This window comes from Salmo trutta, chromosome 17 (genome assembly GCF_901001165.1).
Source record: "Salmo trutta chromosome 17, fSalTru1.1, whole genome shotgun sequence".
NCBI lineage: Eukaryota > Metazoa > Chordata > Actinopteri > Salmoniformes > Salmonidae > Salmo > Salmo trutta.
In genome coordinates, this window is record NC_042973.1 from 58,408,829 (window position 1) to 58,421,938 (window position 13,110).

General features: G+C 40.5%; 1 protein-coding gene across 1 annotated transcript in view; it reads right to left on the bottom strand.

Moving 5' to 3' along the window:
- The window catches only part of LOC115152492 (zinc finger protein 2 homolog), a gene marked incomplete at both ends in the record, with an annotated part of 30,815 nt that extends 18,324 nt beyond the window's left edge, over positions 1-12,491 (bottom strand). Inside the window, one exon of the mRNA XM_029697357.1 lies at positions 12,266-12,491. Within this exon, the coding sequence (XP_029553217.1) occupies positions 12,266-12,491 (226 nt within the window). The remainder of the gene's footprint in view (positions 1-12,265) is intronic.
- Positions 12,492-13,110: the final 619 nt, after the last annotated feature.

The following is a 13,110-nucleotide window of genomic DNA, read 5'->3' on the forward strand; positions in this document are numbered from 1 at the left end:
AAGACAAAATATGATTGTTGCTAAGTTGACTGTCTTAATGGTCAAATAATTTAACAGACATCAGTTGTATAACTTCATGGGTATGATCTGGGCATCACCTTTTACCTCAAATAAACAGTGGATTTCTGCTGTTGTGGGACTTTAACCATCTGTCTGACTTTGTTGTTCACACAGGAGAGAGGCGGGACAGTCGTAGGTCCTCTGAGGAACCTCAACAACCTCATGATGCTGACGAGGCAGAGATGAGTCTCTCCAGATCAGAACACCTCAATAAACACCAGCAGAGATCCACAGGGAAGAGATTCACCTCATCAGGCATTAAAATTAATCAGAGAACACACACAGGAGAGAAATCGTATTGCTGTGGTGAATGTGGGAAGAGTTTTGTTAAATCTACAGGTCTGAGAGTGCACCAGAGAATACACACAGGAGAGAAATCTTATAGCTGTGGTCAATGTAGGAAGAGTTTTACTGACTCTAGTGGTCTAACGAAACACATGAGAATACACACAGGAGAGAAACCTTATAGCTGTACTCAATGTGGGAAGAGTTTTGTTCAATCTGGCCATCTGACTCTACATCAGAGAATACACACAGGAGAGAAATCTTATGGCTGTGATCAATGTGGGAAGAGTTTTGTTCAATCTGGCCATCTGACATCGCACCAGAGAACACACACAGGAGAGAAACCTTATAGCTGTGGTCAATGTGGGAAGAGTTTTGTTCAATCTACAGATCTGAGAGTGCACCAGAGAATACACACAGGAGAGAAACCTTATAGTTGTACTCAATGTGGGAAGAGTTTTGTTCAATCTACAGATCTGACAGTGCACCAGAGAAGACACACAGGAGAGAAACCTTATAGCTGTACTCAATGTGGGAAGAGTTTTGTTCAATCTGGCCAGCTGACATTACACCAGAGAACACACACAGGAGAGAAACCTTATAACTGTGATCAATGTGGAAAGAGTTTTGCTGCATCAAGCAATCTGACTCTACACCAGAGAACACACACAGGAGAGAAACCATATAGCTGTGGTCAATGTGGGAAGAGTTTTACTCAGTCAGGTGGCCTGAAATCACACAAGAGAACACACACAGGAGATAAATCTTATAGCTGTGATCAGTGTGACAAGAGATACTTTGATAAAAGCTCTCTGATCAAACATCAGAAAATACATGGAGTTATTTCGTGATATCAATGAATTAATGTCACAATGTAGAATGTTTTAACATTGTAGAAGGAGTATTTTAATGATAGCACAATGTAGAACCCTAAACGTTTGTCCCCTGTTCTATTGATTTCAGCATGATATGGATATTAGCCTCAGGGGGAAAATCCAGGCTCTGAAATGGAAGAGTTACTATTTATGTGATTTAACAAAAAGTGACTACCAAAAAAAGAGTTGTTACACTTACCACGTTGGTGACCCACTTGAATCAAAATGCAACACTTCAATATGTAGCGATCTGTTTTCTACAAATTGTCCTCTAACCAGGGATGTACACATTATTCCCAGATTCCGTGTGTTTTTTGAGCTGTTAGTTTTAATAGGATGTGCAACCTCATCTCCCTCCTGTCACACAAATGATTTTAGCGATGAGTGATGACAAATAAGTGTTGTGTTCCTTTGTTTAGTGACCCCTAAATGTAAATGCATCACTCCAAAATGTAGCTGACTGTCTTCTGCAGGTTGTCCTCTAACCAGTGAGGTAAAATATATCTCCCATTTCCATGTGTGTTTTTTAGTTGTGTTAGTTTCAACATCACGTACAACCTGATTTCCCCCCTAATCGATATCAGTGATTTATTGCTACTTGTCAAAACAACAGCGTTTTTGGTGCTTGTACAGTTTATAAGCTGCTTGTTTAAAAAAAATGCAAGTAATATGATTATTGTGGCAGATGTTTATGTATATAGCACATTTTATGTTTAGGTTTTCAATTTATCCCAAACTGTTTCTGCATATTGGTTATTGATTTAGACACGTTAAAACTGTGTTTTGACATTGGGGATATCCCACCTAGCAAAATATAATTGAAAAGACGTTGAAAATAAGACTATGCAATCAAATATTTTATTTTTACAATTCATGTAACATTTAGTAATAATTATTTATGCAACCAACTGACACCATGTTTTATATTGGTGAAGGTGAAGCATTGTAGTTGATTATAATGTGAAATGGAAGTTGTTTTCTGTTGTTGGTAAGCAAACTTGTCCATCAAAAATATAGGATATATTTGTTGTCTTAAGGGGGAAAGGTGTTACAGGCTTTGGTTTTTCCATTTATGTTTTGAGATTGGACTTTAGCGCATCTAGCTCGTTAGCGCATCTAGCTCGTTAGCGCATCTAACCCGTTAGCACGTCTAGCCCGTTAGCACGTCTAGCTCGTTAGCACGTCTAGCTCGTTAGCCCGTCTAGCTCGTTAGCCCGTCTAGCTCGTTAGCCCGTCTAGCCCGTTAGCACGTACAGCTCGTTTGCACGTCTAGCTCGTTAGCCCGTCTAGCTCGTTAGCCCGTCTAGCTCGTTAGCCCGTCTAGCCCGTTAGCACGTCTAGCTCCGTTAGCACGTCTAGCTCGTTAGCACGTCTAGCCCGTTAGCACGTCTAGCCCGTTAGCACGTCTAGCCCGTTAGCACGTCTAGCCCGTTAGCACATACAGCTCGTTTGCACGTCTAGCTCGTTAGCTCGTCTAGCTCGTTAGCACGTCTAGCTCGTTAGCACGTAGGACGCACTGATTGGTGTCACCTCGTTAGTCAGTATGTGTTACACCTGTGCTGGCTTGTCCATCTCATTAGTGGGAAGGTGTTTCACCTGAGCTGGTCCAGGTTCTATTTAAGAGTGTCTGGCCCAGTGCTCCAGTTGTACTGATACATGTGGAGAGTCAACACCTTTAGTTGCTCCACCTTTTTGGTTTGCTTCCTGTCTTTAAGTTTGGTGTGAGTTTTTCTTTTGTTTTCCTCTTCTTGGGCAGATTTAGTGGGTCTCATGGTGGGTGTCTTTTAGGTCCCAGTCATGTAGGTTAAAAGGGGTTCATCTTGGCTGTAAAAGACCTTTGTACTATTGTATCGTGGCTCTCAACGAATCATCTGTGGGTGATTTGTCGACCAGCCATCATTATCGTAGAGCACTCATTTGATTCATTTTGTATGTGTACGTTGTATTGCCCTGCTCCATTATTAAGTGATTAAAGATTTAGTTTAAGAATAACTCTGACTTGTGTGATAAGTTCGTCTCCTCAATTGATTTTAAAGAAATTAACCACCATATTTGGGGATGTGAATCTTGACTTGGTGACTGCTCCTGCCGACCTGGGTAAATGGTGCACGAGGGATCCCTCTAACTTGGGATCTCAGGGAGACCACACTGCGGGAACGGAGCAAATGGACCCACCTTTGTTCTGAGAGGCAGCCAGCCAAGTGGATACCACATCTCGAACGTAGTTTAAAAGAAAGAGGTGAGCGAAGCACGCAAAGTGGAGTTTATAGAAAAGCCTCGTAGGCTCTGAGTGTGTATTCCTGTGTGGAGGTGTAAACAGGGCCCAGTCAGGAGGCTCTGAGTGTGTATTCCTGTGTGGGGGGGGGGACACCTTGGCGGTGTAAACAGGGCCGAGTCGGTGGAGGATGATCTGAGAGTCAGTCGACTCAGACACCTATCATTGGTCGGTTGCGGGCGACCTAGAGCCATCCTGACACTGAATTGATCACAGTGGGGATTGGTCTGTAGGGGTGAGGGGCCAGGGTGGCTGTGGGTTCTGTGTGAAACACGGTACCTGGTTAATCTCTATTGGAAGAAGGACCTCATTCTGAAAAGTGTCTGTGTGACTCTCAGAAGTGGTGAATTCCAATGATTTTAAACGTGCTGCCAGGTATGCCCTGGGTTCGGTCATTTCGCGTTAAATATCTAGAATCTGTGTGAACGAGATGACAACTAGAATCTGTGTGAACTAGATGACAACTAGAATCTGTGTGAACTAGATGACAACTAGAATCTGTGTTTACTAGTTAAGACCATTTATGATATAGTACAAGATAATAAGATGCACCTGTAATTGTTTTAAACCTGTAATTATTTTAAACCTGGACCCCATTTCATATTTTCTGATATGAGAGTTGTGTGACTGTGATATGAGAGTTGTGTGACTGTGGTATGAGAGTTGTGTGACTGTGGTATGAGAGTTGTGTGACTGAGTCATAATCTGATGTTTGGATAGTAACAGAGATCTATAGTTCCTCCTAGAGATCTATAGTTCCTCCTAGAGATCTATAGTTCCTCCTAGAGATCTATAGTTCCTCCTAGAGATCTATAGTTCCTCCTAGAGATCTATAGTTCCTCCTAGAGATCTATAGTTCCTCATAGAGATCTATAGTTCCTCCTAGAGATCTATAGTTCCTCCTAGAGATCTATAGTTCCTCATAGAGATAGATCTATCGTTCCTCCTAGAGATCTATAGTTCCTCCTAGAGATGTATAGTTCCTCCTAGAGATCTATAGTTCCTCCTAGAGATCTATAGTTCCTCCTAGAGATCTATAGTTCCTCCTAGAGATCTATAGTTCCTCCTAGAGATCTATAGTTCCTCACAGAGATCTATAGTTCCTCACAGAGATCTATAGTTCCTCCTAGAGATCTATAGTTCCTCCTAGAGATCTATAGTTCCTCCTAGAGATCTATAGTTCCTCCTAGAGTTCTATAGTTCCTCACAGATATCTATAGTTCCTCCTAGAGATCAATAGTTCCTCATAGAGATCTATAGTTCCTCCTAGAGATCTATAGTTCCTCCTAGAGATCTATAGTTCCTCCTAGAGATCTATAGTTCCTCCTAGAGATCTATAGTTCCTCCTAGAGATCTATAGTTCCTCCTAGAGATCTATAGTTCCTCCTAGAGTTCTATAGTTCCTCCTAGAGTTCTATAGTTCCTCCTAGAGTTCTATAGTTCCTCCTAGAGATCTATAGTTCCTCCTAGAGATCTATAGTTCCTCCTAGAGATCTATAGTTCCTCCTAGAGATCTATAGTTCCTCCTAGAGATCTATAGTTCCTCCTAGAGATCTATAGTTCCTCCTAGAGATCTATAGTTCCTCCTAGAGATCTATAGTTCCTCCTAGAGTTCTATAGTTCCTCCTAGAGTTCTATAGTTCCTCCTAGAGATCTATAGTTCCTCCTAGAGATCTATAGTTCCTCCTAGAGATCTATAGTTCCTCCTAGAGATCTATAGTTCCTCCTAGAGATCTATAGTTCCTCCTAGAGATCTATAGTTCCTCCTAGAGATCTATAGTTCCTCCTAGAGATCTATAGTTCCTCCTAGAGATCTATAGTTCCTCCTAGAGATCTATAGTTCCTCACAGAGATCTATAGTTCCTCACAGAGATCTATAGTTCCTCCTAGAGATCAATAGTTCCTCATAGAGATAGATCTATAGTTCCTCATAGAGATAGATCTATAGTTCCTCATAGAGATAGATCTATAGTTCCTCATAGAGATAGATCTATAGTTCCTCATAGAGATAGATCTATAGTTCCTCATAGAGATAGATCTATAGTTCCTCATAGAGATAGATCTATAGTTCCTCATAGAGATAGATCTATAGTTCCTCATAGAGATAGATCTATCGTTCCTCCTAGAGATGTATAGTTCCTCATAGAGATCTATAGTTCCTCCTAGAGATCTATAGTTCCTCCTAGAGATCTATAGTTCCACCTAGAGATCTATAGTTCCTCCTAGAGGTCTATAGTTCCTCCTAGAGATCTATAGTTCCTCCTAGAGATCTATAGTTCCTCCTAGAGATCTATAGTTCCTCATATAGAAATATGCTTAATCAGATGATTGACATGTGGATAATAAGCTTTGATATAACGTTATCTTGGGGTTCCGTTCCTTCACTGCCCATCATAGAAGATCACGGGGTGGTATTGAGAGGGGGATGATATTTTAGAAAGCAGCGGAAGGTCTATAGTTCCTGGGAGGCTTGATTTTGCCGTGGTCTCTGGGAGGTTAGAGAATCGTTGAGGATCCCATGGTCATTGTCCGGGAAACAAAAGTTTATTTTTGGTTCTGCTGTGAGTAGGTTTGGAGAGCTGCTTCGTAGCTGTGGAGAGTCCTTGAAAAAGCAAATGGAATGGTTGTCGTGACTACCTGAGAATGTCTTATGTTTTATATGGATTCTGTGAATATATGAAAATATGATGAATTGTATGTGTGTATAATGATTAGTAGAGATTTGATGAAGTAATACTGGGAATATAATTAGATACAATTTAAACAACCCATATATAGACGAACGTAGGCTTTGAGTTGGTATCTTTAATGGATCATTTGATAAAGATGAGTTTTAAGCATTATTAAACTGTCTATAAAGTCTGGGCAGTTGTCTCAGAAACTGGAGTGAATCACAGGTAAACTAACAACATTGTAGACTTGATGCTAAATACAGATTTTTCAGCTTTAGTGTGTATATCGTATCCACTTAGTTATGTTAGGAAGTTCTCCATCTTTATGACCGGCCCTGGTAACTTCACCCCAACTTCTCTGATCCCCAGAACACAGTAACTTAACAACATAAGGGTTTTTCTGACATTTTTGGGAAATTAAGGGAGAATAAAAATACAGCCGTAGCAGAGCCCCAAGACCCATGGGGACGTCCTCGAGGGCCTGGATGTTCTCCCCATCAAAGGCCAGTGGGATTTCACTCTCATGGTGAAATGGATTTCTACCGATGTGCAGTAAAGGAGTGAAGAGCGGTGAAATCTGTGTCAACAAAAGTAAGAAAATATTAATATACATTTAACAAAGAACAGAACAAATGTTCAGCTGTAGTTGTATATAAGCATGTACACCTATGTTTATGAAGAAACAGATGATTGGTGCATAGACATACCTTGTCATGGACATAAAGGCCACTCGGGTCCTCATTGAAGAGGTCGGACAAGAGCAGAATCGCTGCTGTGGTCTCCAGTCCTAGTAAAGTAAAGCAATGATCTTACTACACTTGCTAATTTTATTACAAAATACATCAGAGAAAGGGAAGGAATAAGAGCTGCTGTTGGCTTTATGGAAACGATATACAATATATGGTAAAGAATATAGTTGAGGAAATAATCCAAACCTAGTTGTGCCTAGTTAGGACATAACGTTAGCTAGCTAGCTAACGGTACTGTACTGTAGCTCATACAACACCGACGGTCAAACCCGGCTTTCTAATATTTACGTTCATTAACTATAGTAACGTTATGGAAGATATTCACAGAAAACCATCATTGTCTTCGTTATTCATTATTAGTATGTTATATTATTATAATAAATTATTTCGAGACATATTCAGAGCCAAACATCAACTTAACCTTTTTAAAACTGTTGTCGCATCCAAACTTGTCACCATCGTTTTCAGTTGTAATTGCGAAGTTCCCGGAAGAAGTCCAGCAACAACGGAGGTTCCTCGATGAACCCACCTTCTAACAAGTTCTTTGAAGAACCTTTTGGGGCTGTTTTTCATTGACCAAGAACCCTACGGTTCTTAGGGGATCTGAGAACAACTCCAGTTGAACCCTTCATTTTTAGAGTGTAGTCGGCTCTATTTACTCTCAGATTCAAACATGATGATTAGTATCAACGATCAAGTCAGCTGCTGCTGCTCCAATACAGTATGAGGTGAGACGGTGAACTGATGTTGAACTGGGCAGTCAGCTGCTGCTGCTCCAATACAGTATGAGGTGAGACGGTGAACTGATGTTGAACTGGGCAGTCAGCTGCTGCTGCTCCAATACAGTATGAGGTGAGACGGTGAACTGATGTTGAATTACACCTCTGTTGCTAGGCAGAACTTTAGTCACATGAGTTCTTCCTCACTTCATCTGACCTGACCTCAGCTTAAATTCCTCACTCCTCCCCACCTCACGGCTGTCCTGTTGACTTGTTCCAGACTGTGGCCCTTCTCCTCCCCACCTCACGGCTGTCCTGTTGACTTGTTCCAGACTGTGGCCCTTCTCCTCCCCACCTCACGGCTGTCCTGTTGACTTGTTCCAGACTGTGGCCCTTCTCCTCCCCACCTCACGGCTGTCCTGTTGACTTGTTCCAGACTGTGGCCCTTCTCCTTCCAGAGGATCCCTGACGTCTAACAATAACACATTCTGACAGAATGTAAACGTTCTACATTTCCCTCAAACAGTGACATGAATAAGGATATTTCATATTTTCAAGTTCAGAACCCATCACCTGCTATGTAAAAGAGAGAAGAATGCACAATGGTCAATGCTATCTGGGATCCTTGGAACATCCCTACCCTGAACCCTAACCTTAACCCCTACCTTAACCATTTTAAATGTCAACTTCAACGGGCTAGGGACGTCCCAAGAATGTATCTCTACCTGAAATTACATGATCTAAGTGATTGATAGTTGGTATTCAGCAGTCATAAAGCCTTATTTACTTTAATGAACTACTAAAATAGTGATTTTGTCACAGCAGCTCCAAACTTTATTGACTGACTGATCCATCCATCCCTCCTCAGCCTTCCTCTCCTCTGAAGGCCCAGTGAGGGTGGAGCTCAGTCAGAGAGCTGTTGAGGGACTGGTTAGGAAGAACACTTCTACAGCCAGAGAGGTGAGGGGTCACACATGGTTTAGATGGTAAATATTTATGTCCCCTTAGTGGTTCATCACGTCAGCTAAAGGGAATATGTTCATTTACATTAGTGCAAATTGTCAACTGATATTGGTGTAATTTCTCACCCCTTTTGGCTGTATGAAAGTTAATTTCCCCTCAGGCACACATTTGCTCTTTGATATTATGAAGGTCATTTGTGTGTAATGTACTTTTCCTCACTCATTAACCCCATCTCCTTACATTGCTTATTTATATTCAGTGGCCTGACTGCATCCAGACTGTCAAAGGCCCATCCTGGTAGATCTGAACCTAATTCAGATTGGAGTGATCAGATGACAGAAGTCACATTTAGGTGCCAGGTGTAACTGAGGCCATAGATGCTCCATATCCATTACTTTGAGTGTTTTTATATAATATGACTAAATGTGTTTGTGTTGCAGGGACAGTCAAGAAATGGAACAGCAAGGCCACAGAACATGACATAAGCAGAGCTGTGGGAGACCACCTCAAGCCCCTGGTAGAGCCGGGGGTGATGTTTACCACTCCACCACGCCTTCAGCAGGCTGGAAAAGTGGGATCGATCTGTTTGATCCATTTGTTTGTTTCTGTTTTCAGTAGTTGAATCCTTTGACATGGGATTGATACTGATTTTCATACTACCAGCGACCAAGAGTCTGTTGATTGGTCGGTCAAAGGGTTCATTAGTTTTGCAATAGGATCAAATCAAGCTTTATTTATACAGCACATTTCAGACATGGATGCAACACAATGGCTTCACAGGAAAAAACAATGAAAATAAACAGAAATATTTAGTACACAAACATAAGAGGATAAAAAAAACAAGACTAACAACTGAAATACTAATGAGCATTCTAAGGAAATGCCATTGATTAAAATATTAATTGGATGCATTATCCAACCCAAAATATAAGCATGTTTTTTAGGAGGGGCTCTGAAAGACACTATGGGGGTGTCCACTGAAAGTTGACTAGTAACAACAACTGGGACCTAAAAGACACCCACCGTGAGACCCACTAAATCTGGCCAAGAAGAGGAAAACAAAAGAAAAACCCACACCAAACTTAAAGACAGGAAGCAAACCAAAAAGGTGGAGCAACTAAAGGTGTTGACTCTCCACATGTATCAAGACAACTGGAGCACTGGGCCAGACACTCTTAAATAGAACCTGGACCAGCTCAGGTGAAACACCTTCCCACTAACGAGATGGACAAGCCAGCACAGGTGTAACACATACTGACTAACGAGGTGACACCAATCAGTGCGTCCTACGTGCTAACGAGCTAGACGGGCTAACGATCTAGACGGGCTAACGATCTAGACGTGCTAACGAGCTAGACCTGCTAACGAGTTAGACCTGCTAACGAGCTAGACGTGCTAAAGTCCAACCTCAAAACATAAATGGAAAAACCAAAGCATGTAACACCTTAAGACAACAAATATATCCTATATTTTTGTTGGACAAGTTTGCTCACCACCAACAGAAAACAACTTCCATTTCACATTATAATCAACTACAATGCTTCACCTTCTTCAATACTAACATGGTGTCTACTGGCTGTCAACATTTAAAAACAACAAAAAACACGTACTTCTAAATAATAATATACAATCATATAATTTCTATAGAATCCTAAAACTCACTAGCTTCTAGAACTCTCGTCTTCCTAAAACTCACTAGCTTCTAGAACTCTCGTCTTCCTAAAACTCACTAGCTTCTAGAACTCTCGTCCCGTTGGAACAAGCCCAAACAAAAATCAAATCAAATTGTATTAGTCATGTCTGATTTCAAGAGCAAACTCCTGCAATATCTCGATAGGCATGTTGTTGGATCGGGGCCCAGTCCCCAATGTCATGCTCTAGTACATTTGGGTTGGCACATCTGAGAATGAACCCTGATATTATAAAAGCAGGGCAACAATGTCAATATAATTGTACCCAAAAATTGTCAGTTGGTTGCATAAATAATTATGATTACTAAATGTTACATGAATTGTAAATATTAAATATCAAACCAAATGTACACCCCTTTGTTAATATGTATTGGCAATAATTAACTTAATGGTGAGGCATGAAATAATAAAACATGTATCTTTTGTCAGGCTGAATGTTTTAAATATGAGGTGATTTGAGTCATGCTACTTCAGAAGTGGAATAAAGACAATTAGCATTTGAATGTTGTAAAGAAATACTGGAGTGATGTAGGATTGTTAATAAAGTTGATTATAGACAAATTGATTATTGGCCGTCGGGCATAGTATTCTTTTCAATGACATTTTGCTAGATGGGATAGCCCCGATGTCAAAACAGTTTTAACGTGTCCAAATCAATCACCAATATGCAGAAACAGTTTGGGATAAATTGAAAACCTAAACATAACATGTGCTATGTACACAAACATCTGCCACAATAATCATATTACTTGTATTTTTTTTAAACAAGCACCTTATAAACTGCACAAGCACCAGAAACGCTGTTGTTTTGACAAGTCGCAATAAATCACTGATATCGATTAGGGGGGAAATCAGGTTGTACGTGCTGTTGAAACTAACAACTAAACAAAAACACATGGAAATGGGAGATATATTTTACCTCACTGATTAGAGGACAACCTGCAGAAGACAGTCAGCTACATTTTGGAGTGATAAATTTAAATGTAGGGGTCGCTAAACAAAGGAACTTATTTGTCATCACTCATCGATATCATGTCGAAATCAATTGTGTGAGAGGAGGGAGATGAGGTTGCAAGTCCTGTTAAAACTAACAGCTCAAAAACCACATGGAATCTGGGAGTAATGTGTACATCCCTGGTTAGAGGACAACTTGTAGAAAACAGCTAGCTACATTTTGAAGTGTTGCATTTTGATTGAAGTGGGTCACCAACATGGTAAATGTAACAACTCTTTTTTTGTTAGTCACTTTTTGTTAAATCTCATAAATAGTAACTCTTCCATTTCAGAGCCTGGATTTTCCCCCTGAGGCTAATATCCATATCATGTTGAAATCAATAGAACAGGGGACAAACGTTTAGGGTTCTACATTGTGAAATTCCTTAAAATACTCCAACTACAATGTTAAAAACATTCTACATTGTGACATTTCATTGATATCATGAAACAACTCCTTCATGCATGTATTTTCTAATATTTGATTAGATCTTTAAATCAGATTATCTCTGGTCACAGCTATAACGTTTATCTCCTGTGTATGTTCTCTGGTGTGTAGTCAGAGAGTCAGATTGAGAAAAACTCTTCCCAATGACCACAACTATAAGATATTTTGTTGTAACACAACTCTTTTTTGGTTAGTCACTTTTTGTTAAAACTCATAAATAGTAACTCTTCCAATTCAGAGCCTGGATTTTCCCCCTGAGGCTAATATCCATATCATGTTGAAATCAATAGAACAGGGGACAAACTTTTAGGGTTCTACATTGTGACATCATTAAAATACTCCTTCTACAATGTTAAAACATTCTACATTGTGACATTAATTCATTGATATCATGAAACAACTCCTTCATGTATTTTCTGATGTTTAATCAGATATCTTTTATTAGAGTATGTCTTGTCACATTGATCACAGCTATAAGGTTTCTCTCCTGTGTGTGTTGTCTGGTGTTGAGTCAGATGTCCAGATTGACCAAAACTCTTCCAACATTGATCACAGCTATAAGGTTTCTCTCCTGTGTGTCTTCTGTGGTGTACAGTCAGAATGCTTGATGTAGTGAAACTCTTCCCACATTGATCACAGCTATAATGTTTCTCTCCTGTGTGTGTTCTCTGGTGTTTAGTTAGACAGTCAGATGTAGTAAAACTCTTCTCACATTGACCACAGCTATAAGGTTTCTCTCCTGTGTGTGTTCTCTGGTGTTTAGTTAGACAGTCAGATGTAGTAAAACTCTTCTCACATTGACCACAGCTATAAGGTTTCTCTCCTGTGTGTATTCTCTGGTGTACTGTCAGTTTTCCAGATTGACCAAAACTCTTCCCACATTGATCACAGCTATAAGGTTTCTCTCCTGTGTGTATTCTCTGGTGTACTGTCAGTTTTCCAGATTGACCAAAACTCTTCCCACATTGATCACAGCTATACAATTTCTCTCCTGTGTGTATTCTCTGGTGTACTGTCAGTTTTCCAGATTGACCAAAACTCTTCCCACATTGATTACAGCTATAAGATTTCTCTCCTGTGTGGATTCTCTGGTGAATTTTAATGCCTGATGGGGAGGTGAATCTCTTCCCACAGTCAGTGCAGCAGTGAGTTCTCTTCCCTGTGGATGTCTGCAGGTGTTTCTTGAGGTGTTCTAATGTGAAGAGACTCTTCTCTGCCTCGTCAGCATCATGAGGTTGTTGAGGCTCCCCCGAGGACCCACGGTAGTCCCGTCTCTCTCCTGTGTGAACAACAAAGTCAGACAGATGGTTAAAGGCCCACAACAGCGAAAATCCACTGTAAAAGGTGATGCCAACAGCGTAGCCATGATGTTGGACAACA